Source organism: Corylus avellana, chromosome 3 (assembly GCF_965113065.1).
Source record: "Corylus avellana chromosome 3, dhCorAvel1.hap1.2, whole genome shotgun sequence".
Classification (NCBI taxonomy): Eukaryota; Viridiplantae; Streptophyta; class Magnoliopsida; order Fagales; family Betulaceae; genus Corylus; species Corylus avellana.
This window is the reverse complement of record NC_142492.1, coordinates 18,816,922-18,843,671: the sequence shown is the minus strand read 5'-3', so window position 1 is coordinate 18,843,671 and position 26,750 is coordinate 18,816,922. Positions and strand designations below refer to the sequence as shown.

Below are 26,750 nucleotides of genomic sequence, written 5' to 3'. Positions count from 1 at the left end.
GTTTGTTGTCCCCTTTCTCCACGCAATAGGACCACGAACAAGTTCACCAAAATTGTCGGCTTGCTGTTGTCGTGTGTGTGTCGTGTGGATGGGGTAGAAACAAAAGGAGATCACGAATAACACAACTTTGGGTACTCGTGATTTGCTGCTTGAATAAATGAGGGGACCACGTTTTGAAACTTTCTTCTTCTTGTCGTGCTTCAGGTGTGCAATGTGTGGGTGTTGGAGTGAAAAGGATAGTGAGCAGTGCGTGTGTGGGTGGGGTTCAAAAGGGGTTGACTAATGTTGGAATTGGGAAAAAAAAAAGAAGGAAGAAGCCATTAGGTTAGATTGAGGGCAAAATTGGAAGATAATGGGTTAATATGTCACGTGAGAAGCATGTGGGGCGAGTTCCATCCATTTAGACGGAAAAATTTAACGAAAGGTTTAAATTAAAAATTTTTGAAACTTTAAGGGGGTATATTGCCAATTTTTAAACTTTGGGATTCAAATTAAAAAAACACCTAAAACTTCAGGAGGTAAACTGCATTTTCTCCTAATTGATATCACCGGTGAGCCTGCTGAGCCACCAAAAATTTCAGGAGGTAGACCACTATGCTCTTGGGGACTTCTCCGTGTAGGTGGTATAACCTTTAGGGTTTCCCCCCTGATTTTGACATACCCAAATCCCAAATAGTAGCAAGTGACACAATTCTACCTGGTTTTGAAGGAACTGCAAAGATGGACAAGAGAAAGGGGAAAGGAAAGAGAAAGGAAAGAAGAAAATATGGCAACCATGAATTGATGTGGGGTATTTGTTTTTTGTGACTTAAGGAATGTTTTGTGATTATTTTATGATTTGAAGAATGTTTTGTGACTACTATGTAATTTGAATATTTGGTGTTCACCATATTAGCCAATGTAATGGCTTTTTGGATGGTAATTGTGGATGGTATGTTTATGGTAAATGTGAATGAAGGGTTATTGTGATTAATGGATTTTTGGATGGTAATTGTGAATGGTATTTTTATGGTAAATGTGAATGGTCATTTGGATTATGATGGTTAGTTTGATTTTAATGGTTATTGTATAGGAATCACATGCATTATGGTTTTTTTGATTGATGTTAATGTAGGTAGTTCATTCATAACCAATGGTGAATTAGAAAAAAGACAAATATGGATTAAATTACAAGAAGATAAGTTACAAATCTTTCACAAAATAGTGGGCAACACCACAACATCACAAAATACATTTCAAGAGTTTTCATTACATATTTCACTCAAAATACATTGCAACAGTTTTCATTACACATTTGACTATATGCTTAGGGTAACATTAGCCTTGAGGAATATCTATTAGACACGAGATAAAACATCAATACAACAAGAAGAAGCAATGAACATGATAAGGCAAACCGGTACTTCATCTCCTTTGCATGAAACCTGTTATTCTGCATTTGTATTTCCATTTCAAAATTAACAGATTCAACCTCCATTTTGAACTTATATTCAGCCAATTCAATCTTGCATTTCAAAATTTCATTTGAGATTGTTGTTTCAATCTGTGCACGTTCAAACTTCATATTCTCGTGCCACTCAAACAGCTTTGACACCGCTCGCTTACTATGCTGACAAATATCTAGATCCACCCATTTGAAAAAGCTACATCCACGGTTGTCTATGTTATGCATAATCACAAGAACCAAAAAGGACATAAACCAATTTGCAGGTAAATGTTAAATAAAGGGGGTGCTAAGTTTTCAAATTTGAACTTAGCCTGAATGCTTGGATTATAAAGTTATCAACATAGAAACTGCTACTGTCAACCCTAATCCCATTAAGAAATGTGATTCTAAAACACGACTATTCCAGGATTACGTACATCAAGATCATAACAACAATACTCAACATATTGATCTAGTTCAACTTAAAAATAGCTCATAGAGAATCTTTCTCATGACTTAATACTTACTGTGTATCAATACCTACTAATAATCCTTCACACTAGGTCCGTCACAAGTTTCCTATTGGTTTTCATTTACCTTTTCTTTGTTTCCGTGTAACCTTCTAATCATGAAATGCTTCCTAAAATTTTAAAATGCTTTCTAAAATTTCCAAATGAATCAAAATACTTCACACCAGAGAACTAAATCAAAATGCTTCATAAAATTTCATGAACAAATTATGTAGGAGCACTAATTTTAAAAACAAGACATTATATACAATACTCACCTTCTTCTACAATAGCATCAAAAAAAGAAAAAAAATGGGATTTACCCAACTCAGATAAAATAGCTCAGCAACACAATTTGTGACAAAATACCCAGCTCAGATACACAAAAAAAAAAAAAAATGGGATCTACCCAGCTTAGATAAAATAGCTAGGTTGCGAGAAAAATTGATTTAGATATGACGATACGTGAAGAAAAAAGGAAAAAAAATCTTACCACATAATTTTCACATGTATAAAACATTTTACCGAAATTAGGTCACGTGAATGCTGTTAAGATGTGTGATCTCCTTCCACATCTGCACATTGGATTGTTGGTTCTTGCTCTTGTGTCGCTTACTTCACTGTCTGATTGATCTATCATGCGTATAAAATGCGTACAAAGAAGAAGAAGGATGAAATGGTGAGCCAGAAGAAGAAGTAAAAAGATGAAATGGGTATGAAGAAGAAGAAGAAGAAGGAGGTGAAGAAGAACCTGGGAGCCCTAATCTGGTTTTAATCGCAAGAAGGAGGTGAAAAGAGACACGTGTTCTATCTGAATGGGTAGGGGTATAACGGGTATATCAGCAAAAATAAATCACATGCGTGGCACGCGAGAGGACCTCCGTTAGGATTTCATAGAAAATCCTAACAGAATGGGGTGAGTAGAACGAAATTAAAGTTCGATATACCAAAGTGAAAGATTTTAACTTTGGAGGGGTGTTTGCAAAGGCGCGTGTATATATATATATATATATACACACTAGTGCAAGTATTCAAGGGTTTATGGGCAAAAAATATGAAACCATTCAAATAGATTTCATTTCACTGCATTGATAAATCCTTAAAAAATGGTTGATAAACATGAGATGTGGCATCACTACAAAAATTATAGCAGCCACCACAAGTGTTCCTGTGAGTTCCTAAAGATAACTTATAAAGTATTAACGTCAGAAAAAAGAAAGAAAAAAAAAATCACCTCATCCACAAGTGAAATACAATCACTTAGGTTGCATTTCCTCCAGTTATCAATGTACTTCTAAAATTTACTTGACAAAAGCCTTATTCCAATTCTCTGCCAGAAGCTCCGTTCAACCTGCTTAATTTTTATGCTAAGGTGCTAGGGAAATGTCCATTGATAGCTAGTAAAACTTTTTATGGGTTTTGTTTGTAATACCTATCTGTAACAAAACCTTTATAGGTTTTAAGCTATAAATAAACTTTTAATACAAAACCTAAATAACAGCAAAAATAACAAAAACAAAAAAAAAGAACGAAACACAAAATGAATATGAAATAATAATAATAATAATAATAATAAAACATAATTAAAATAAGAATATATGGTTTGTCAAAACCAATGTCACAACACTTCAAAGTATCCAACGCATAAAAAAAGAACATCATTCAAATAAATTCTTACAACTTTTCAAATAGTAAAAAAAATAAAGAGAAAATAAAAAAGAAGAAAGAACACATTATTCCACGCTACAATGGTTGATTTCTCTACTTCTCATTCATTTGATAAAGTCAATCTGAAACCATGGCTCCTTAATGGTCCCAAATCTATCTCTATTGATCTGTTAAGGAATACCATGATTGCAATCCTAAGGATGTGTAACGGCCCGGATATTTAAATACAACTTATTGATTAAATTTTTCAGCGCCTCCCACATACTTATTTACTTTGTAAACAAGTCTAAATGGATCAAACCCATATAATGATAGCCCATGACCCTTTGTCATGTCATACTAAATGCAAGTATTATGAATTAACATAATTTATATTTCTTTCTCAATTCACCGTAATTTTAAAAGTTGTAATGATAACCAATTATCAAAAGAAACATGAATCGATACTTTGAAAATCTATAGGCTCCCAACATAATCATAAAGAATATGAACAAAATATTTGGTAGTTATATCACATAGCATGCTCTAAAATGGTTTTCTTTTTCCAGTTCCGTAAGTATTCACTTACCTTGACTAATCAGATAATTCCTTATACATTCTTACTTCTTGCAGTGCATACCAACCTACAATTAGACAAATGTTAAACACAGACCTAAAACATACTTAGGAGCCTAAATCACACATTGGAAACCCTAAAACATGCTTCCAAGGTAGTTGGTATCAATCTGGAAAGTTTTGGGATCAATCTGAACAGTCTAGGATCAATCCGGATAGTTTGGGATCAATCTTGAGGAGTTGGGATCGATCTTAGTCCCCTCGATCCTGAGGGAATGAGATCGATCATGGTTGAACTGGGATCAATCTTGTACGGACCAAGATTGATACTGCCTAGCAAGGGTCGATCCTGGTGCCTTTTTGTGATGACCCAATATTGGGGGCGTTACACTTCCAACACCAGGTCCAGACCCCCAAAGTGTATTTTATAAATTTAATGGTATATATATATTACCGCATCATTTAAAATAATTATAAATAAAATGATATCATATACACCATTATATGTAACAAAACAAAACCTTCATCGAAAAGTATATTCTCTCCATTTCATAAATCCTATTCCATATTCTACGTTCTTAATGTCATGAAAACGGACTCCTGTCGCAAAATATAATAGACAAATAAAAGTACGAGTGATTTTTTTTTTATTAAAAAAAAAACTAAAACTTTAGAATCTGTTTTCACAAATCACAATAGAGATGAAATATTAAATGGTCTTGCATACGGAGACCCAATATTCTCCCCCAAAACCCCTGTTCATCCACCCTACAAAGGAGTGGGGGATAGGTTGTTATAAAAAGAATGTTGTATAGGTTGTTATAAAAAGCATGTTAAAATTCCTCATGGTGTTCTCTTAATCTTACATAGATGTTGTTTTCTAAAAAAATAGAAAAAAACTTACTACACCGGTCCCTCATATTTATTTTAAAAACCAATATTCACGTAAAATCAAGAGATGAACCATAGCATTTCGCTTGTTATAAGCCCTTAGTCTCAAACCTCTTATTTTCATAATTTCTCAAATGGAGCAAAGAAAAAGAAATGAATGGTTAATAGTACATTGATAATGCAACTGAGCAATTCTATACAATATTTTTTTTAAAAAAAAAAAATCAACTGCTTTTGAGATCACCACCAACATAGGCTTTTGTAGCCAAGTGGCACCTCTCCCTATTGTAAGAGGTCGAAGGTATAAAGGTTATGTATCTGATGGTATTTTAACTTGTGGAAGTTTCAGGCACACACAAAGATGAAGAAAGTGCTCAGGGTTGACCAAGTTGTTGACCACCCAAGAGAAGGGTATTTCTAATTTGGGTTCAATGCCTTGGATGCGAACAAGCTTCACTTCAGCATCATCAGACGAGTAACAAGACTCCACGTGTTCACTCAAATTTTCTGAAGGAACTTTCTCTTCATCCTTATCTTCTTCTCTGGATGATTCCTCATTGTTTAAGGATTTGTATGGAAAATATTCTGGTAGAAGACTTTTTACAGCATCAAGTAATGTGAAGCATTTACCTGCAGTACAAGAATATAAGCAATCAGAGATTATTTATCAAGTCCAGTAGGGGCCATCTGGTTAATGACAATATTGGAATATTTTCATGAATTAAGGGATGTAATTGACACAATCGAAACTTTAAGGATGTAACTGACATTGGTCAGAAACTTTTGGGGCTGAAAACATAACTTTTTTATAAATAATAAATTTTATTAGAGAAAGCAAAATAGGTGTGCTACCCAAGAACAGGGGAGATTTACAAGAGTAATTTAAAATATAATTGAAATGAACATCTAAATTTAGCAACTCTAAAAATTCCAGCATACTTGCCAAAAAAATAACGACCATTACCAAACTGCAGTGAACAGAGGCGTAATTCAAATGAATTACCCATAAAGAGTTGCATGGCAATAAAGGTATTATCAGTTCTCTTTACAACTATTTCTCTTTCCACTGACTATAAAAAATAGGCACTCTATATTCTGTCCTCTGATGGAAAGTACTTTTTCCCTACTACAATCTAGTGTATAAGAAACAAAAAAGGCAGAATGAAAAGCAATAAATTTAGCTCACCCCATCTAAACACTCCTAATGGGGGTCTACAAATAAGGCATGGCCTTACCTTCTTCTCCATGGATCTCAACCGGTCGGTTTATGTAAGAGATTTTGTCCCAACTATCAATTTGAGGAGCATCTTCTAGATCATCAAAATCCTCATTGACACTCCAAACGTACAATCGAATGGGAACTCTACCTAACCATAGCTCCAACAGAGAGAAGTTTATTCATAACAAAGATTACAATAAAAACGTAGGAGAAATAATGCCTACATTTTCCATAATAATAATGAGTCAGTTACTATTATGAAACAGAAGGAATTAAAATAAGAAAAAATGATGGAGAAAAACCAGTTGCATAAAAGGCAAGATTTTGTGAAGTAACTACAAGTTTGAAACCACGCACTCATATCCTGAATTGGTTGTAGTACAATTTCCCCAAGTTAACAAACATAAAGGTTCATATCAACCAGACAATCGGCAGCTCATAAAAATTAGATGAACAAGAAAAAGACGAATGTAGTTTAACTTCACTTCCACTAGAGTTCAAATATCCTTGACTAGTTGATATTGAGTTGATATTTAATTTTTTTGCATTAGTACCGCCAGTTTGGTTTTATTAAACTTTTTTAACTCCATGGTACTTAGCTAATTTCCAAATTTTATATAGACATGGTCGGTAGTAATGGCCAACCAATTTTTTCAGCTTTTCTTTTTCCTTTTTTTTCCCCCCTTTTTTAATAGTAGACCAACTTGTGGCATGATGACATGGCTTTTAATACATGTGGCACAAATCCATTGGTCTTATGTGAAGAATATACCAATTGGAACTTCTACTATAAAAAAAGGACACAAAAAAATTGACAGACGAACCTATTCGTCACATGGTAATAATTAAGATCCTTAATTGTCAAAGTTAGAAAACCGATCATAGGAGGTCCAATTCTTCCATCGGGCACGTGTAGGCATGTTCCAATGTTTTTCTCGTCTCTTGTATTTTCCAGCATTGGCAATTCCTTAGTTTCTCGTTTTTGGCATTTTGCGATAGGGTTTTTGAGTTGGTTCTACGCTGAAGCCAAAGCTTTCGAGCTTTCTGTAGAGGAGGGGGATTTCAGTTGTATGAATCGTTGGATGGAGCAAGTGTGTTTCTCAAGCAGTATACTTGGCTAAGGTTAGTATGGCGTGGTTGGTGGCTACCGTGGAGGATCTGATTCAAGGGGAGAGGTTCAAGGAATTTGTGAAATCAGCAGGGGTGGCAGCAAAGCTTTCATCACACAAAGATGTTCGAACAATCATGGCCGTTTTCTGGCACTAGCGATATATGATGGAGGTGGTCAGAGAGGCTTCATTGCCATTCCGGAAGGACGAGAACGGTAGGATTGGAGAAGTTGTGCCCTCAAGTTGCAAAAGGTTTAACCTTTCATCTATAGGCGCTGGGTGCACAGCTTTGCCTAACCACAAAAGTTTCACAGTGGTAATCACTTGAACGGTTTGGGTGGCACTACTTTGGTGTTTGGGAGTAAGGTTCCAACTATGGTTGCTAGAAGGTTGTATGTGGAGGCTCTGATAGGGTCAGGGCAGACTTTTGCAATTGCCACATCGCTTAGGGGCAATTTTGGTTTTTCAAGATGAATTACTTACTAAAAAAAAATAGAAACTCAGGTGCTTATCCATCATAATGCCAAAACTCGGGGGGATATGAGACAATTTCCCAAAATAAATAAATAAATAAAGGACAACCCTGTATCCAGAGTCCCTCTCACAATACACCTGATTCGCTGCTATCCAGAGCAAAGTACCACTTAATATGATGGGGGGAAAAAAATTCTCAAGAAGCGGAATTAACGTGATGAACTATTTGTCAACAGGTTTATATTGTAACACTTGAAAATTAGTAAAGTCTCTAGTCACCTGTCTTGACTTGTCCAGTACTATCTGTGTCACCAATACTTTGCCGAGAATTCAATGAGGATGAATACAAATCAGCTGCATATTCATCTCCAACTGTTCCAAGCTTAAGTTTAGACGATACCCGTATGTAGGCTTCCAAATTACCTGCTACACAATGTGTGTTAGAGCATCCCCAGCTAAACAAGCTAATGAAATTGCTGCATTCACAACACAAACTTCAAATGAGGGTGAGACTGTAAAGATCCCATGCATAACCTTAAGGGAAGAGCAAGGAATTTTCTCAGGAAGGCCTGGATGCATGAAAGTCGATGCATTATATACTCCCGTTCCACAATAGGTACAAGGTTACAAATCACATGTATTTTGAAGAAACAAATATTCTTCCTAAAATGCACTTAGATGGTCCAAGAAAGGTGGGACCAAAATTTTATTTTCAAAAAATAAAAATAAAAACAAGTTAGTTTAAAATGCAAGTCCAAATTTAATGGTCATATGGAAAGTTAAATGGATAATTTTTATTTTTTTATTTTTTTTATTGATTTTGGTACATCTCAAAAAGAAAACCATATCAATTCCAAGAATCAATTTTTTACCATGAAACGTATTTTTTCATACTTGTTTGTAGATAATATTAGTGTCACAGTGATTATAAATAAAATTAAAAAGAAGCATGTATAGAGTTAAGGGATTTGACTTATCTGTTTCATATGGGGGGAGACACAACTCTTGTTTTTTAGAAGATTAAGCCACCATGTCTGCTTCATAGTGGCTACGGATTGTCACTAAACAATAGTCTATTAACCAAGAGGAAACATATTTAAGATGAGCAGTCCAACAATCAGTTTGTTAATCTAGAGGAATGCCAATTAGCAAAATCTAGAAGAGAACCATTTTCTTGTAAGCTATTATGACTCATTACTAATGCTGCTGTATTGTACCCAAATATTGACTTTCTAAAGGTAGATTTAACTCCATTGATCAATATACACATCATTAAATACTGGTTTGTTGGCACCACTAAACAGATCGTGTATTTAAGATGAGCAAGCCAACAATCAGTTTGTTAACATAGAGGAATGCCAATTAGCAAAATCTAGAAGAGAACCATTTTCTGATAAGCTATTATGACTCATTACTAATGCTGCAGTATTGTACTCAAATATTGACTTTCTAGAGGTAGATTTAACTCCATTGATCAATATACACATCATTAAATACTTGTTTGTTGGCACCACTAAACAGATCGGGCATGTTTTCCATGCATATACGGCAGATTTTTTTTATAAGTAAAACTATTTCACTTGTATACGCAACTCCAGTACGTATACAAGAGAAAACACAGAAAATCAAGAAAGAGAAAAGAGAGCACAAAATTTTATAAAATTGGAGATATGAAGAAAGACCTTAGCAAAGATCCACTCAAAGAAGGATTTAAGAAAACAAAGCGGTAGGATCGAACTTGTCTTCTCACAATCATCGAAACTTCAATTATTCCTTTCTCTCCAAATACAAAACAATAAACATGACAGGACTACATTCCAAACAATTTTAATATCATTACGACTGACCTTTCCTTTCCAACAAACCCAAAGATCCACCACCATCTAGGCATCTACTCCAAACATCTAAAATCAATGGTCCACAAATCTCTTGCAACATCGCAACGATGAAGAAGATGATCAAGAGTTTTCCATTCCTTTTACACATTAGCACCAATCCATCACTATAATATGACGCTTGTGGAGATTTTTCACAGTGACTACTTTTCTTGAAGATGATGTCCACCAAAGGAGCCTTAGTCCACCAAATGCTCTTCCAAGGAAAAGAGGAATCAATGTTGGGAAGGAGAACTTTGTAAAAGTTTTGGCCTCAAAGGATAATCTTTTCAAAATGATCCAATAGAACTTATCGTTACCACCCAGACCCATCCTAATGGAATACAAAACATTGAAAAAATAAATACGGAATCCACATCCCAATCATGCACTAATCTAATAAAATTTATGTCGCAATATACCACGTCATTGTGAGAAAGCATATGGTCAACTACCAGAGCATCCCTATCAAAAAAACTCCAGAAAAGTTACCTTCAAAGAGCGATCTCCACACCAAACATCATGCCAAAACCTGGTTCGAAAGTTATCACCCACCTCAATACTAATAAAACTAGAAAAGGCATCTGAAACCCTACTAATGTTTTTCTAAAAGCTCACCCCATATGGTCCATTAACTACCATATTTTTTATCCAATACCTATCTCCAAAAAGTTTCTCTCCACAACATACCTCCATAGTCACTTTCCCTGAAGAGCCTAATTGAAAGTAAGCACCCCAAAGATAAACTGGAGTACAAACCTTCTGCCAATTAAAAAAAAAAAATGGAATTTTGACTCAAAAATCCCTCTACAATTTTCCTAACTGATTAGCAACATGAACAAGGATAGGGAAGAGAAAGAAAATAGGTAGGAAGGTTGGAAAGTGTTCTCTTAATCAACGTTAAAAGATCACCCTTAGATTAGTAGAGCCTATTCCACCCAGTTAATCAGCTTTCCATTTTCTGAATAATTGTATCCCAAATAAATTTGGCCTGAACGGAGAACCCAAAGGTCCAAATATTTCATGGGCAAAGAAGAAACCTTACAACCAATAATATGAGCCAGACCATCCACATTTCACTCATTACCAACAGGAAACAATTCAGTGACCAAATTAATCTTTAACCCTGAAGCAAATTCAAAAATAAAGGAGAACACATCTTAGATAGCGAAAATGATTTGGTGCAATCCCACAAAAAAAAAAAAAAGAGTTACCATCAGTGAAAAGGAGATGAGAGACAAATAATAGATCATCATTCCTAGCACCCACCGAAATGCCTAAGATAAAACTCCCATTCACAAAGGTTGACATCATTTGAATAACAATCACAAATAAATGAGGAAACAAAGGGTCATTCTTTCTTGGACCTGAGAGCTATTGAAAAAACCACTCGGAGTACCATTGATCAGAATAGAGAACCGGACTATGGATAAGAGTGAGCAATCCAATTTTATCATTTCCCCCCAAAGCCACATCTCCTTAACACGTATAACAAAAAATTCCAACTCATGTGATCATGAACTTTCTCTAAATCCAATTTACATAACAAGCCCTACTTGCTAGATTTGAGACTATCTAGACATTCTTATTTTTGGTAAGCAATAAAAGAAAAAAAAAATCAATAATATCAAGAAAATTAGAAATGTTAAATTAGTCAAAGGCCGATGTCCAGTGGTAAAGTGTATTGAAGAAAAAAGTTATTAATTCCACCACCGTTCTCTCGAAGTGTTTTGGGTTTTGAAAAAGGTAAAAGTTGAGAATTGATTTTGTGGCAGCCACATTTGAAAAAGTTGAAAATTGGTTTGGTAAAATTTTGGAAGTGTTTTATAAACATTAGAGTGTTAAATCCTTTTACACAAATTTGCCATTTAACGCGAAATCAAACAGATCCCTCGGTTTTAAAAAGTATAGCAGATGGTACCTATGGAAAGGGCTGTCATATTTTTATACGACTCGCAAACACGACACGAAATTAGATGGTTAGGGTTTGGCATAAACGAGTTCGGGTTATAAACGAGTCGATTGGCTTGACCCGTTTAATAAACAAGTCAATCACGGGTTTCACCCGTTTATGAAATTATATATATTTTATATAATAAATATAAGTTGAAACAAGTCAAATGGGTTGTGTTTGGGTCAAAACGGGTCAAAAGAGTTGTCTTGAATTGGGTCGATCAGGTTAAATAAGTCACTTTTTTGGTCAAAACGGGTTGGCGAATCATCATAATTTATTACTGACATTTGTACATCAATTCAAAGCACCAAAATATGGGAAAAGGCAATAAAAAAATGTATCAATTCCTAGTTAGTTAGCAATTAGCAGACATACCGTTTATAACAGAGCGCCAGAGCTCCACCTGATCAGGTTGAGACATGTTCATGACACTTTTGCAGTTTCCATTGATTATATATGCTGCCTGTTGTAGGAACAAAATACCATTAAAGACAATTTTTTTTTTTTTTTTTTGGTACATGGCAATCAAGGTCATGAAAATGAACATTTCCTATACGTCATCAAAATAACTTCCCTGTGGTTAAAGATAATCAAAAATTACCTCTATCTCTGGGAAAAAAATTACTAAACCTCTACTGTTTGGAGTAAAATGACATCCTTAATAATCTGTTCTTGATGGATTCTCCTACATCACGTGCACGTATCACTTGAAAGGACAGAAAAACAACTCTATTCTTGGATATATCCAAAAGAGAAGGAGATTATCCGTAATTAACCCCAACCACAGGAAGGTAATTTAGAATTTGTCCTTTTTCTACAATTCATTTCATTGAAATATTAGCAGAAGTTGCCAAAAAAAAAACAATAACACTAAAAGAGCTGAAAAGAATCATGGCAAGAAGTGAACAACCAAATTCCACTCAGAAAAATTTAAGCACTTCACTTTCTAGGATACAGATTTTATTGTCAGATATTCTAAACATATTTTCTCCTTGGTAGTTTTATAGGTTGTCAATAACCTATTTGCTCTTTCTGTTCCTTTCTAATTATGATGATGCATGTAACCTAGATTATTTTTAGGAATACTAGAAGACGCAATAGAACTGTGAAGACTTTGAGTTCACAAATCTTGTAAAAGGAGTCTCGCTTTTTTTGTGGGTAAGATAAGTTCATTAATAATCAAAGATTACAAAAGATAGAAATAAACATGATAGCACAAAATACAAGTTCTAGGGAGCCCATCGGGGCGTATGGGGTGGGTTTATGGAAGAATATTAGAATTAGTTGGGGAAATTTTTGTAGTTTTACTAGATTTAAGGTGGGAGATAGCTCCAAGGTTAGTTTCTAGCATGATCTTTAGTGTGGGGATACTGCCCTTAAGGAAACTTTCCCGGTTTTATTTGGTATTGCTTGCATAAAGGATGCTTCTGTTGAGACTCGTGGAATTTCAGGAGGTGCGATTCAGTGGAACATGAGCTTTACTAGAGAGGCTCATGATTGGGAGGTGGAAGCCTTGCCTCGTTTTTCAAAGTGTTGTATTTAGTGAGAGTGAGACGAGAATGAGAGAACAAGTTGTGGTGGGTCCCTTCCAAAACCCCGTTTGGTGTTAAATCCTTCTACAGTATATGTTTCCCCTGAAAAAGTGTTTGGCGTACTACGGTTCTATTGAGAGTGGCCTTTTTTGGTTGGTTGGCAACCATAGGAAAGATCCTTATCATGGATAATCTCCGAAAGCAACATGTCATTGTGGTTAATTGGTATTGTTTATGTAAAAAGAATGGGGAGTTTATGAACCATCCTATGCTTCATTGTGAGGTTGCTCGACCCTAAATTACCACTAGCCCCGACCTATGACTTCTCCCTCCACTTAAGGAAGGGTTTAAATGTGGGCCGTGGCAACCGAAAAGCCTAGGCTACCCTTGGGCCCTTGCCTAAGAATCCCAATTCTTTTTTAAGGCTTAGCCTCATAGACTTGGATTTAAAGGCTACAAAAACAGCCTACGATGATGGACCCGAATCCAACCCCAACTTACAATTCTCCACCGGGCTTACTTTACGCTTTGACCCAAATGGGCCCAAACCTTCGTCCAAACGATTAAGAGCCCAATCAATTTCTTCTCTCCAATGAACCAATTGGGCTTTCAAAACAAGACAAAAACAAATGTCAACTTTGAGACCCCCTGAGCCTCTCGCCCTTGCTACTGTGACACTACCTATACGACAATCACCTCTAGCAGGAAACTTGGGACTGTCCTTCCTTGTACCACCCCGATTGCTAAAGTGTCGAGCCAGTGCCCGAGCATGGTTGTGATTGTCCTTACTCGACCCAATCAACACCTCTTTGTACAAACTCTTACACATCTATATCCCCAGTATGGCCTTCTTGGGCTCCGGTAGCCACACCACCATGTTTGACGAAGCATGCCCAAGAGAAATCATGGTAGCTACTCCTTTCCCATCGGTGATAGCTAGTTGGGTAGAGGTAACACCTATTTGGTCACCGCCGAAGGACACCTAGAAAAAGGTTACAGTCTTCCATAGCTCAAGAACACATCATTTCCATCCCTGCCCTTCTTGCCCCTCCGGTAGAACAATGAAGCCACAATGTACTCTGCAAACATCAAGTAATGCCCATGCTGATTCGAACATCTCTACACTATGTAAATGGTGCTGCCAACCCTCTAAGACTTCACAAACTCATGTTGCCCTCCTTCGCAAAATAGAGCTTCAACAGCCTCCAACAACCAACCACACTTGCCTTCCCCAAATGCACAACACGAGAAACACCCCTACTCCTTTCTATGAACTTGAACACTAAAGCCCCCTCCTCTGCTACAAGCACAAACGTTTTGGCTTCAAATGTAAAATGTTCTCGAATACCCCATCACACAAACTTCAAAGCTGAGAGAGTTAGGGCCTACGGAGGGCCCAATTTCTCACTGAACTAGTGTATAGAGAGAGAGAGAGAGAGAGAGGAAAATTTGGACCATTTATCGATTTATGTGTGTCATCCTTGCGCAGGGGTCATGCTAATATTCTCTGTATCGTTCCAATTTTATCAAATGTCCCAAAAGAATAGTCAAGTTGCAATTGGAGCTCCCTAAAGTTAATTATAAAGCTCAGTCTCATCTAGTAAGGACTTAAAACCCATGAGCTCCTTTATAATCCACCAACTCTATGTGGGCAATTCATCTTCCCAATATGAGACTAACTTTCTTAGGTCACACTTTGTCATATCTAACAAACTGAAATATAAAAGTATTAAGGATCATTCAGTTCACATGTAATCCTTTCAACAATTTACATGCAAATATGGATCATGTCATCGGCCTCTAAAATAGATATCCTATTCATTTTCTTCGAATATATATTGCAACTTTCCATGAAGAGACACCAGGACATCACATCAAAATTAGAACAATCCAAAAAACTCTACCAAACATAGAAACAACAATCATACACTGACCTCCTTCAATGAATTAATAAAGCTCCATTTTACACTATCTTCACCTTCACAGGGAATCAATATATTTCCGGGATATCCTCTAAAATGTACCTGCAGAAAGGAGATCCAAAAAGTAGGAGTTTATCACGAAAAATGTTGCATAATGAAATAAAAAATGTAAAAGAAAAGAAAAGAAAGGGCACAAAATTTATTTCATCATCCTAATCAAATACACTGACTTGTATAACAAAGAACAATTTGTAGATGTCCCATGCTATTATCATACCGAAGTTGTTTTCATAAAGCAATCTATATGGTCCCATTTTGTCTACTTTGATAAATAACGGATAATGCTCCAAAATTTACTGCTGCTAACACAAAAAGTTGGCATGGTTTTTCCTCAAAATCCTAAATTAATTTCTCAATAAAAGTTTGTTCTTAAGGGTTAAAAAGGTATTAAACAGGAAGCAGATGAGTGCTAGTACCGACAAATTTCTGGATGGGATCAATCCCACACTTAGCAGCAATCTCTCCATAGAAAGAATGGCTAGAGATTCTGATGCAGCGTAGGATTGTGATGAACAAGAAAACAGCAAGTTGAAAGGGTAAATATTTCTAAGATTGTGAGACTATCACAAGAATCAAAGAAATCTTCTTAAACAATAGAGACTATCGATGCTTTAAGGAAAACAATGAAGAAACTCAAACTCTGAGTAATCTTTATTGATAAACAAAACAAACAATGAGAACTGAATTGCTAAAGGCTAAAAGCATCTATTTATAGCCCAACACTCATAATTCTAAAATAACAATGAAATAAAATTAATTTAGAAGTCTACGAAAGACAACTAAACCAAATAAAAGATTAACAAAGAAACCTAATTCAAATAAAGGCCGAAAGATAAGATAGAATAAACGACTAACAAAGAAACCTAATAAAAGACTAAAAGATAAAATAAAATAAGCCGTTCTAAACTATATCTGCATCATTCTCCCCATGTTGGAGAGAATTCGTCCTCGAATTTGGCCGGTTCTTTCCACGGTCCTTCGGATGCCCAGTCAACTCATTCCACTTGCCGTTCCTCAAGGTCAAGACAAGGTAACATTCCATAATAAGCGTAACGCTTCTCATCATCGAAGTACCTCGATGTTTGTCGTGAAATCCCCACACACCCCTTTGCTGTGTAGACTTGTCATGCTTCTCTCGTTCTTTGCTCTTCCCACAAGCCATGAGAATCCCCAAAGAACTCATAAAGACCCTTTCAATCTTTGATAGAAAAGTCTTCTCCACCATATAGATCTCATCACAATTTTGGTTTGAATAATTTGATAAAATAGCATCTATCGCAATGAAATCAACATAGTCAATTTGCTCAACACTAAAATCGAAGACTTTATCTTCGGGGCTCTTATCAGGCACATGATATGTAAAATTGTCGTCAAAAAGGGCAAAACTATCCGAAAGATTTACCTCTTCCAAGGGTTCCTCTTCTTCATGAAAAATTGCAAAACTCTCCGAAAGACTTATCTCTTCCAAGGGTTCCTCTTCTTCATGAAAAATTACGATACTCTCTGAAAGGTTTACCTCTTCCACTTGTTTCCCCAATTCTTCAAGCTTTTTAGGACTCTTGATGTTGTGCGGATGATTAGTAACATTAGTTCCCCGTACCAAATCAAGTTGAGGTTGAATGTCTCGCAATGATGGCATCACTTTCAGTAATTCTACTTGGACTATGTCGACACATCTCCCCAACAGCTCCTTTATCAACCTCGGTACCTCTCCCTTGATGCCACTTTTCTTGTCCATCAACTCCTGCTTGGCTACGAAGGATTGATCATCCCCTTGTGAAGGTTTTGGCTCCGCCCATGGGCTATGTAGCAACGTCAATTTGGTTTTACCAAACATGAAGCTGTACGTATTCTTTGTTTCATCATGGATAGCAGCTCTATCATATTTCCATGGCTTTCTCAACAATAGGTGACACGTATCCATGTCGATCACATCACACCACACATGATCCACATATTTAGCACCAATAGAAAAATACACTAGACAACGCTTAGAAACCGTTACCTCGTTTCCTTTCGTAAGCCATTCCAACCGATAGGGAGTAGGATGTCTCTTAGTCTCAAGCCCTAGCTTCCGAACCGCTTCCTCCGAGACTACATTCATACCACTCCTTGGATCGATGACAACCTTGGCCACCTTGTCTCCCATGGTGCATGTAGTCTGAAATTGTCGGTATGTACCTCCAGTGTATCAAGACACCGATTGATGCTTGACCTCTGCCATCTCCCAAGACACCTTTTTTTGTAGGAATTTTTTCTTTTTTTCTTTTTGGGTGTTGAGCTTGACGCCTGCATCCCGTGATATAGCATGGGCTTGTGTCATTGGAAATTCCTTCCGCACTCCGCGCCCCGGATAAGGATTGACAGGTTCACCCTCGACGATAAATTTGTCTTCCACCCCCGCGTATCTCGGTTTTGGTTGATGACGACAAACGCCCAGACCATCCATGTCGGCCAAGTGATCGGTAGGGACCCCGTGTTGGGTGCGCGCACGCCCCTCCTTCCGCACGGTTAGACTACCAAACCTCTCCTCCATGTGGCGCAATCGAATCGCCGGTGGCTTCTTATGTGCTACCTCCGTGCACACGTGCACCTTGTTCATATCTGCCAGACGATCGCTCCTCCCCGTTCATGGAAAGAAAACCTGGCTCTGATACCAACTGATGCAGCGTAGGATTGTGGTGAACAAGAAAACAGGAAGTTGAAGGGGTAAATATTTCTATGATTGTGAGACTATCACAAGAATCAAAGAAATCTTCTTAAACAATAGAGACTATCAGAGATCCCCTAAAATACTTATCAAAAAAAAAAACAATAGAGACTATCTATGCTTTAAGGAAAACAATGAAGAAACTCAAACTCTAAGTAATCTTTATTGATAAACAAAACAAACAATGAGAACTGAATTGCTAAAGGCTATAAGCATCTATTTATAGCCCAAGACTCATAATTCTAAAATAACAATGAAATAAAATTAATTTAGAAGTCTACGAAAGACAACTAAACCAAATAAAAGACTAACAAATAAACCTAATTCAAATAAAGGCTGAAAGATAAGATAGAATAAACGACTAATAAAGAAACCTAATAAAAGACTAAAAGATAAGATAAGATAAGCCGTTCTAAACTATATCTGCATCAGATTCATAGGGTAAGGTCAATACATGCATATTGATTCAAGTCCAAGTGTTGTTCTCATATGATGACAATATCATTGCATTGTACTTTCATACCGCATAATATAGAACTACTTGTTGTCCACAGTAAAAGAAACTTTGGTTCCATATCATATAGAAAAGCAGTATCTAAAATTTCATAATGAGTCCCATTACCAAATTTATATGACCCCACATTTGTTTCTGGGAGTTTTGAACCAACATTCATTTCATAAGCTACTTTTGAACTTCTAACCTAAGTGCGATTTCGAGTCCTTGCCAATAGGTTAAGAAGGGTAGTAGAGAAGATTTTTTGGAAGACCCAGAATGCCTTTGTTAAAGGTAGGCAAATCCTTGATTGAATGCCTATAGCAAATAAGTGTCACGATAGTAGAATCATATCTGGTGAACTAGGGATGCTTTGCAAGCTGGATATTGAGAGACCTATGATCATGTCAACTGGGAGTTCTTACTACATTGGTTGTGAGAACTCCCATCTTGTGGGGTCGATCCTAATCACCTTCGCTATCTGAGTGCCTTATTCTTATGTTTTGAAGTTATCTTTGGTTTGAAGGTTAACCAGGCTAAGTGAATTGGTTCTTATTGGTAATGTAGATTGGCTGGCTAGCATTTTGGGTTGTGGGGTTTCCTCTTTGCCTTTGAAGTATCTTGGTTTTCTGCTGGGGGCCTCTTACAAGGCCAAGTCTATTTGGTATGGTGTAGTAGAAAAGATTAGGCGTCAGTTGGCTAGTTGAAAAATTATGTATTTGTATAAGGGCGGTAGGGTTACCCTTATAAAGAGCACCCCTGTCAATTTACCTACGTACTTTATGTCTCTTTTCCTCCATCCTTCTGTTGTGACAAATTGCATACTCCATCGAGATTTTTTATGGGCTGGGATAGATGACAAGTTCAAATATATCTGGTTAGTTGGTCCAAGGTTTGCTCTCAAATTTCTGAGTGAGGCTTGGGGGTTTGTAACTTGAGATTCAATCGTGCTCTTTTAGGGAAATGGTTGTGGCACTGCGTGCATGAAAGAGGCGTGGTGAAGAGTTTTGGATTCTAAATTTCGCAGTTCTTGAGATGGGTGGTGTTCTTTTGATCCCCCTGAGTCATAAGGGGTGGGTCTATAGAAGAAAAATAGAAAGGTGTGAAGCATGTTTTCTAGTCATACCAGATTTGTACTCGGAGATGGCTCCAAAATCAGATTCTGGGATGATGTGTGGTGTGCGGAGATGGCCCTTAAGAAAGCATTTCCAGAGTTGTGTAGCATTGCTTGTGTAAAGGATGCTTTTCTTGCAGTTCATTTGGATCTTTCTAATGATCCCCTTCAATGGAATGTAAGCTTTATTAGAATGGCTCACGATTGAAAGGTAGATGTCTTGGCTTCTTTCTTTAATTTGTTATATTCCTATAGAGTGAGATGGGAAGGGAAAGACAAGCTTTGGTGGTCCCCTTCAAACAAAGGAATGTTCAATGTTAGCTCCTTTTACAGGGTCATTGCTTCTAATAATGACATTCATTTCCTTTGGAAGAGTATTTGGCAGACCAAAGGTGCCTTGAAAGTGGCGTTTTTTGTTTCAGCAGCCTTAAGAAAGATCCTTACCATAGATAATCTTAGAAAGCGATATGTCATTGTGGTTGATTGGTATTGCATGTGCAATGAACGAAGAGTCTTTGGACCATCTTCTTCTCCATTGTGAGGTGACTTGTTCCTTATGGAATGCTTTCTTCAGTCGCTTTGGGTTATCCTGAGTTATACCTAGCCGGGTGGTTGATTTTTTTGCTTGCTAGTGAATAGGTGGTAGCTCTCAAAGTGTTGTAGTATGGAAGACTGCCCTCTTCTCTTTTGCGGTGCCTTTGGCAAGAAAGAAACAATCAAGATTTTGAAGACCAAGAGAGGATGTTGAAGAATCTTAAGTCCTTTTTTTTATACTCTTTATACTTGGACAGCTGCATTTTTAGCTCCTCTAGTGATTAGTTCTAATGATTTCTTATTATTTTCTCTCCTTCTAGATAGGCGTTTCTCTTGTATACTTCTTGTGTACTGCGTTGCGCTTTCTACTTTTAATGATATTTCGATTGCTTATTAAACAAAAAAAAAAAAAAAAAAAAAAAAAAACAGTGATTTGAGTCAATTTGAAATGCCATAGAAAGGAATCACAAAGGTGACCAGTACATCAAAGTAGCATGCATAGCATCATATATCAACTGTTAAGGACAATTTTAGACCCTATATCTTTCTATTTTTTATTTCCCTTTTCCCCCTAAGTTAAGGCCTAGGTTTCATGAATCTCATATCTCAATAGCAATTCATACACCATATCAGCCAAACCCAGGCAAACATTATGAAGCAGCTCCTGGACAGACAAGATCAGACTTTTTCCTCCTAATTTTCAAAACAAGGACTCCAAAGTGACAATTTCATCTATTAAATTATGAAAATCAAAGAAAAATAATTTACTGTCAAATTCCAAGGTCTTTCAGGTTCCGCGCATAGAAGATCAAAAAGAATTCCAGTTGGTATGTACCTACAAAAAGGTTGTAAATTCAATCAATAAAATTAAAAACCTGCAATACAACGAAACAATACTAACTGAATAGGATCTAATAAGTAGGCTAGCAAGAGATGCTATTATCAGCTATCACATATTTTCTACGTCAGTCCATTCATAATTAATTTCTTAACATACAAAATATCAAGGGGCCCACGACGCTATATAAATGAGTGTGTGTGTGTTTGTGTATAATCATATGCTGATATATGGAGTAAAAATGAATATCTACCATATGCTAGAAGAGAATATTCCTATGTTTCATTTGTTAATTACGTTATACTAGTATATTGTCTCTGTAAGTTTTCAGACTCGCAAGAAATATATAAAGACAAACACCACTTTGTTTTACACAATGGAAATACAGAGAGGCATAGCCCTGCAAGAAGGCAATCAATGGCAGCAGGAAAAGCACCTGTGGAATCACCTAGCAAAGAGGTTAAAAAAACGTAGCTTATTTGGGTATATTTTATGAAAAGATGAAAGAAAATTTTTTTGATCTATATATAAGCAAGGTACTAGTCGCTATGTCATCTGCCAGGCCCATAACTTTCTGATTGTACATTTCACAAACTACTGGAAAAGAAAAATGCATCTCCAGCTGATTCAAAAGTCTATTACAAATTGAAACAAAATAATGAACTATATTACCAAAGAAGCATGAACAGGGACCAAAAAACTTCTAGAATTCCTAGGGTATTATACCAAATAGATTTTCTCAAATCTGAACTACTGCTCTCAAATTAAATGGTTCAGATTTTGCTATATCAGCATATTCATCACTTTCAAAATATGAAAAAATATAGTAACTATTGAGTGATAAATGTTGAGGAGTTAACAGTAATAAATGTTGATATGGCAAAATCTCAACTATTTAATTTGAAAGCAATTGTTAGGATTTGAAAAAATCTATTCGATAGAATATCCTAGGAATTCTAGAGGATCTTGATCCTCATGAACAATACTCTGTTAATAGTTACTGCTATATGTGTAAAAGGGGACGGAGATACAATAGATCATACACTTTTTTTTTTTTTTGATAAGTAATAATGCATTAAAGGGCGTAGAGAGGCGCAACCCAAGTACACAGGAAGTATACAAGAGAGTGGCTAAGTAGAGGAGAAAGAAGAAGAGAACATAAAAAGAAAATCAGGGAAATTGATCTCTAGGGGTGCAAGCCAGCCTGCTGTCCACATAGAGAGCGTGTACAAAAAGAAATGAACAAGGTCCTCAAGGTTTCTCGACAAATCCTCAAAGCAACTAGCATTCCTTTCCTTCCATAAGCACCATATAAGACACAGGGAAGCCATCTTCCACATCACCGCACTTTGGGATTTACCACCCGACCACCAACTAGCTAACATCTCCTTGACGCTTCTAGGCCTAACCCAACACATGTTGAAATGAGAGAAGATGACATCTCACAAAAAGCGCGCAACCCCACAGTGAAGAAAGAGATGATCCACAAACTCCCCTTCCGATTCACACATGTAACAACGATTAATCACAACAATACCTCTCTTTCAAACATTATCCAAGGTAAGAGATTTCCCATGGGCAGTTGACCAAGCAAAAAACGCCACTCTTGAAGGGACCTTGGTGCGCCAAATATTTTTCCAAGAGAAATGGTTGGGCTCTTTAAGGACAAGCATCCTATAAAAGGAGCGAACCTCAAACTTCCCTTTGCTAGATGGGATCCACCACATCCGATCCTCCCCTTCCTCACGCAACAAGAGCGAATACAAGAGCTAGAGAAGGGAGGCTAAGGCCGTCTCCTCCCAATCATGAATTCTTCGAATAAAAGTAACAATCCAATGAACCATACCATTTATACACTCCCTGATATTCGCAATGAAGGCAGCCTTGTTGCTAGCGATATTGAAAAGCATCCTTGAGGGGCATCTCACCGCACCAAAAATCCTCCCAAAATTTAACTTTCAGCCCAAAGCCAGCATCGAATCTGAAGTGTCAGTGAAACGAACTCCAACCCCTACAAATGTGTTTCTATAACCCCACCCCATGCGAACCGCGAGGAACTATAGAGCGCCAACCACCCCAAAACACCCCATACTTTGCCACTAAAATCCTTCTCCACCAAGCCTCTTCCTCATTGGCAAATCTCCACAACCATTTCCCCAAAAGAGCTTGATTAAAAAACTGCAAACTCCGAATCCCTAAACCGCCCTCCGATATCGGACTACAAACCTCGTGCCAGCTAACCAAGTGGATCTTAGGCTCGTCGTTGAGCCCCCCCCATAAAAAATCTCGTTGAATCATGTGATTCGCCATAGAGGCAGGGATAGGAAAGAGAGACAAAAAGTAAGTAGGAAGGTTGGATAATGTGCTCTTGATGAGGGTGAGCCTAGCCCCCTTGGACAAATACGAACGTTTCCAAGGGGCCAACCGTCTAGCAATCTTCTCCATCATGTCTTCCCAAATGGCCAAAAGCTTGAAAGAAGCCCCTAGAGGAAGACCCAGATACTTCAAAGGCAAAGAACTGGTGCCACAACCGAGAATGCCAGCCAACTCACCCGCCTCACCCGTACCTCCGACAGGGACCAAAACAGATTTTGCCCAATTTACTTTTAACCTAGAAACAGCCTCAAAACGAATAAGAAGGGCTTTAATAAATCTAATTTGGTCAGGAGCAGCCCCACAAAAAACCAGCGAATCATCAGCGAAAAGAAGGTGAGAAACAACAACCCGATCAGACTCTTCGGCACCCACATAAAAACCATTGATGAAACCCCTGTTGATAGAAACATTAATCATCCTGCTAAACGCCTCCATAACTAAGATGAACAAAAAGGGTGGAGAGGGGATCGCCTTGTCTCACCCAACGCGAACTCTCAAAGAAACCGGATGGAGAACCATTGATCAAAACCGAGAACCGCACAAGCGAGATACAATGCTCAATCCATAAGCACCATTTCTCACCAAAGCCGCATCTTCTTAACAAGTAGAGTAAAAACTTCCAGTTCATATGGTCATAAGCCTTTTCCATATCCAACTTACACAAGAGGCCGGGGTCCTCGAATCTGATTCGGCTGTCAAGGCATTCATTGGCAATAAGAACCGAATCCAAAATATGTCTACCTTTGACGAAGCATTCTACGAAAAAGTTTGTGCAATAGATCATTCACTTTTATGTTGTTTGTTGCTCCTGGTCTCTGCACTTTGGTTTTCTTGCTCCTCAAAAGTTTATTGGGTTATGCCAGCTTCAGTGATTTATTTGTTGGCTTATTGGGGTAGATATTCTGATGCTGCAAGGACCATAATCTCTCGTGGAATATACAGTTTGAGACAATAACAAAGCATTTGAGGCCAAGAAAAAGTCTGTAGCTCAAAGGAGATATTGAATTGGCTTCTCTAAAGACATTGCTTTTTGGTTTTTCTATGCATCCTTCATTTGTTGCTATGAATACATTGTTAGATTTCTCTAAAATTAACTGTTCTTGTTGTTTACTTATCAAAAAAAATATCTATATATATTTTTTTTATAAGTAAATGAGATATCATTAAAAGCGTAAAGCACCTCCAGGTACACAAAAAATATATAAGAGAAACACGTAGCCAGTAAGAAGAAAAAAAACAAGAAAATTATGATAACTAATCACCAAAAAAAAAAAAAAAAAAAGAGCAATTATCCATAGAAGAGTGTTGAAAAATAAAGACATAATCTCCTCCAAAGTCCTCTTATAGTTCTCAAAACTTATATCATTTCTTTCCTTCCATAGATACCACAAAAAGCATGAAGACACTATATTTCACACGCCAGCACTCCGAGTGTTGCCGTTAGTCCACCAATAAGCATACAAGTCGACTTCTCATCTAGGCATAAACCAAGACAGCCTAAATCGACGGAAGAAAACATTTCAAATGGCACAAGCAACCTCACAATGAAAAAGAAGATGGTTCACAGATTCCCCATTTCTTTTTCACATACAACACCTATCAACAAAACTGACGCATTGTTTCCAAAGATTGTCCATGATAACGATCTTTACTAGGGCCGCCGACCAAATGAAAAAAGCCACCCTTAAGGAACCTTGGTCCACCAAACACTCTTCTAAGGGATACGAAAAGCATCATTGCAACCAATTTTTTTTTTGATAAGTAGCATCATTGCAACCAATGACATTGTAAAAGGATTTAACACCAAATAACTATATTTTGGATGGGACCCACCACAACTCATCCTCCCATTTCTCGTCTCATTTTCACCCCCCAAAGAACAAGGCAAAGGCATAACCTCATAATCATGATCCACTTTAGCAAATCTTGCGTTCCACAAAATCATCCTTTGCACAAGCAATATCAAATAAAACAGAAAAGGCTTTCTTAAAGGCCATATCCCCACACCGAAGATCATGTCAGAATCTAACCTTGGTGCCATCTTTCACCTCAATTATGGCATGACTACAAAACTTCCCCTAACCCCTCCTAATATTCTTCCATAAACCTATCCTACATGCCCCAACAAGCTCACTAGAATACCACCCTCCCTATGAACTACTATATTTAAAGTCCACCACCACTCTCCACTAAGCCTCTCTCTCTCTCTCTCTCAAGCCCATAGTGTCATATCCATTTACCTAAGGGAGCATGATTAAACCTCCTTTGACTAATTAGTTACTCTTTTAGCAATCCTTACAATCAACCGGATACTGAATCCTAAACAACTAGAAAATCGATGAAAGGATGAATGATGAGAGCCAAAAGCAGGATTTCAATTATTGATGCTATATATTGAGCTTAAAATTGATATTAAAAATAAAAATAAAAAATTTTAAAAAATAAAAATAAAAAATCACCCAAAATACATTGAAAAAGAAGTATTCTTGTTATGAGAAAGCAAACGATATGGCTTAAACCAATTACATACAGGTTTCAAGAAAATGCTTAACTCGGATAATCAGCCATGAGACAAACAAATATCAGAAAAACAAGAAAGGCTAAACTCAGATACCATTTGAGGGGCAAGCCTTTGTAGTCGAACCAAACGGTATCGATCCCAGGAGGAAGCGTGCTACTAAAATGAGGCTTTATATGAGGAACCAACAATGGCAGGTACCCTATTCGAGGGGCTAAGATCTGAAAACGAAAACCATAATAATAATCAATAATAACAACAACAACAACAACAATAGGTTTCGCTTTTCAAACCAAAAAACAAAAATTACATAAAAAAATAAAAATAAAACAAGTACCAGGGCAGGGAGAGGAGGAGGGAGAGTGGTGACTTCGGATTCATGGAGATGAATCTGAAGCGGAATCGCCCCTTCCCATACGTACTTTCGTGCTTCCATCATATCTCACTTTCTCATCAGCCCCGACACCACTGGGTTTAGCGGACAATGGCCCCGGAGACTCCTTCCGCTCACGCTTCTCTTGGTATGTAGGCCCGGCCTAGTAGATCGCTGAATTTGACGCGGGCACCAATTCTGCTATTTACCTTATTTTAAAAAATGTTAAAAATAGCTCATTTTAAAATAATCTCATTTTTTTTCAGTGTCTTTTAAAAATCAAAATCTCATATTTCAATAATAGTTTTAAAAGCCGAAGAAAAAAAAAATTATAAGAAATTAACATTATTCTTTAAAATATGTGATTAGCCCAACTTTTTAATATAAGAGGTTGATAAAATCACAGTTTGACTTTTAAAATTATATTTTAGTATTTTTTAATTTCAATTTTTGAAAAACCCACTATCAAAGTCCTAATGATACATTTCTTGCAATTTGATTAAAATTAAACTATGAAAATAAATGCGCTTTAAAAAAGTTTAAAATATAGAGTCTTCTTTTTCTAAGACACAGATAGGATACCTTTGGTTTGCCAAATAAA

The 26,750-nt window shown here is 36.9% G+C and overlaps 1 protein-coding gene and 1 non-coding gene across 5 annotated transcripts; both read right to left on the bottom strand.

Annotated features, from left to right (window-relative positions):
- Positions 1–5,197: 5,197 nt before the first annotated feature.
- On the bottom strand, positions 5,198–26,332 carry APG5 (autophagy protein Apg5 family). 4 transcript variants are annotated; one of them, XM_059588497.2, is made up of 8 exons: positions 26,114–26,332; positions 25,873–25,997; positions 20,813–20,879; positions 15,146–15,235; positions 12,055–12,142; positions 8,131–8,277; positions 6,285–6,416; positions 5,198–5,679 (listed from the first exon to the last, which is right to left on the bottom strand). In XM_059588497.2, the coding sequence occupies exons 1-8, from the start codon at positions 26,213–26,215 to the stop codon at positions 5,360–5,362; spliced, it is 1,071 nt and encodes a 356-aa protein (XP_059444480.1). In that variant the 5' UTR covers positions 26,216–26,332; the 3' UTR covers positions 5,198–5,359. The 4 variants fall into 4 exon arrangements, with proteins under 4 accessions (XP_059444480.1, XP_059444481.1, XP_059444482.1 ...); XM_059588498.2 differs by having other exon boundaries at positions 8,131–8,274; XM_059588499.2 differs by lacking the exon at positions 6,285–6,416.
- On the bottom strand, positions 14,655–14,760 carry LOC132176751 (U6 spliceosomal RNA). Its single transcript, XR_009439605.1, has one exon. It is a non-coding gene; the product is annotated as a U6 spliceosomal RNA (small nuclear RNA).
- Positions 26,333–26,750: the final 418 nt, after the last annotated feature.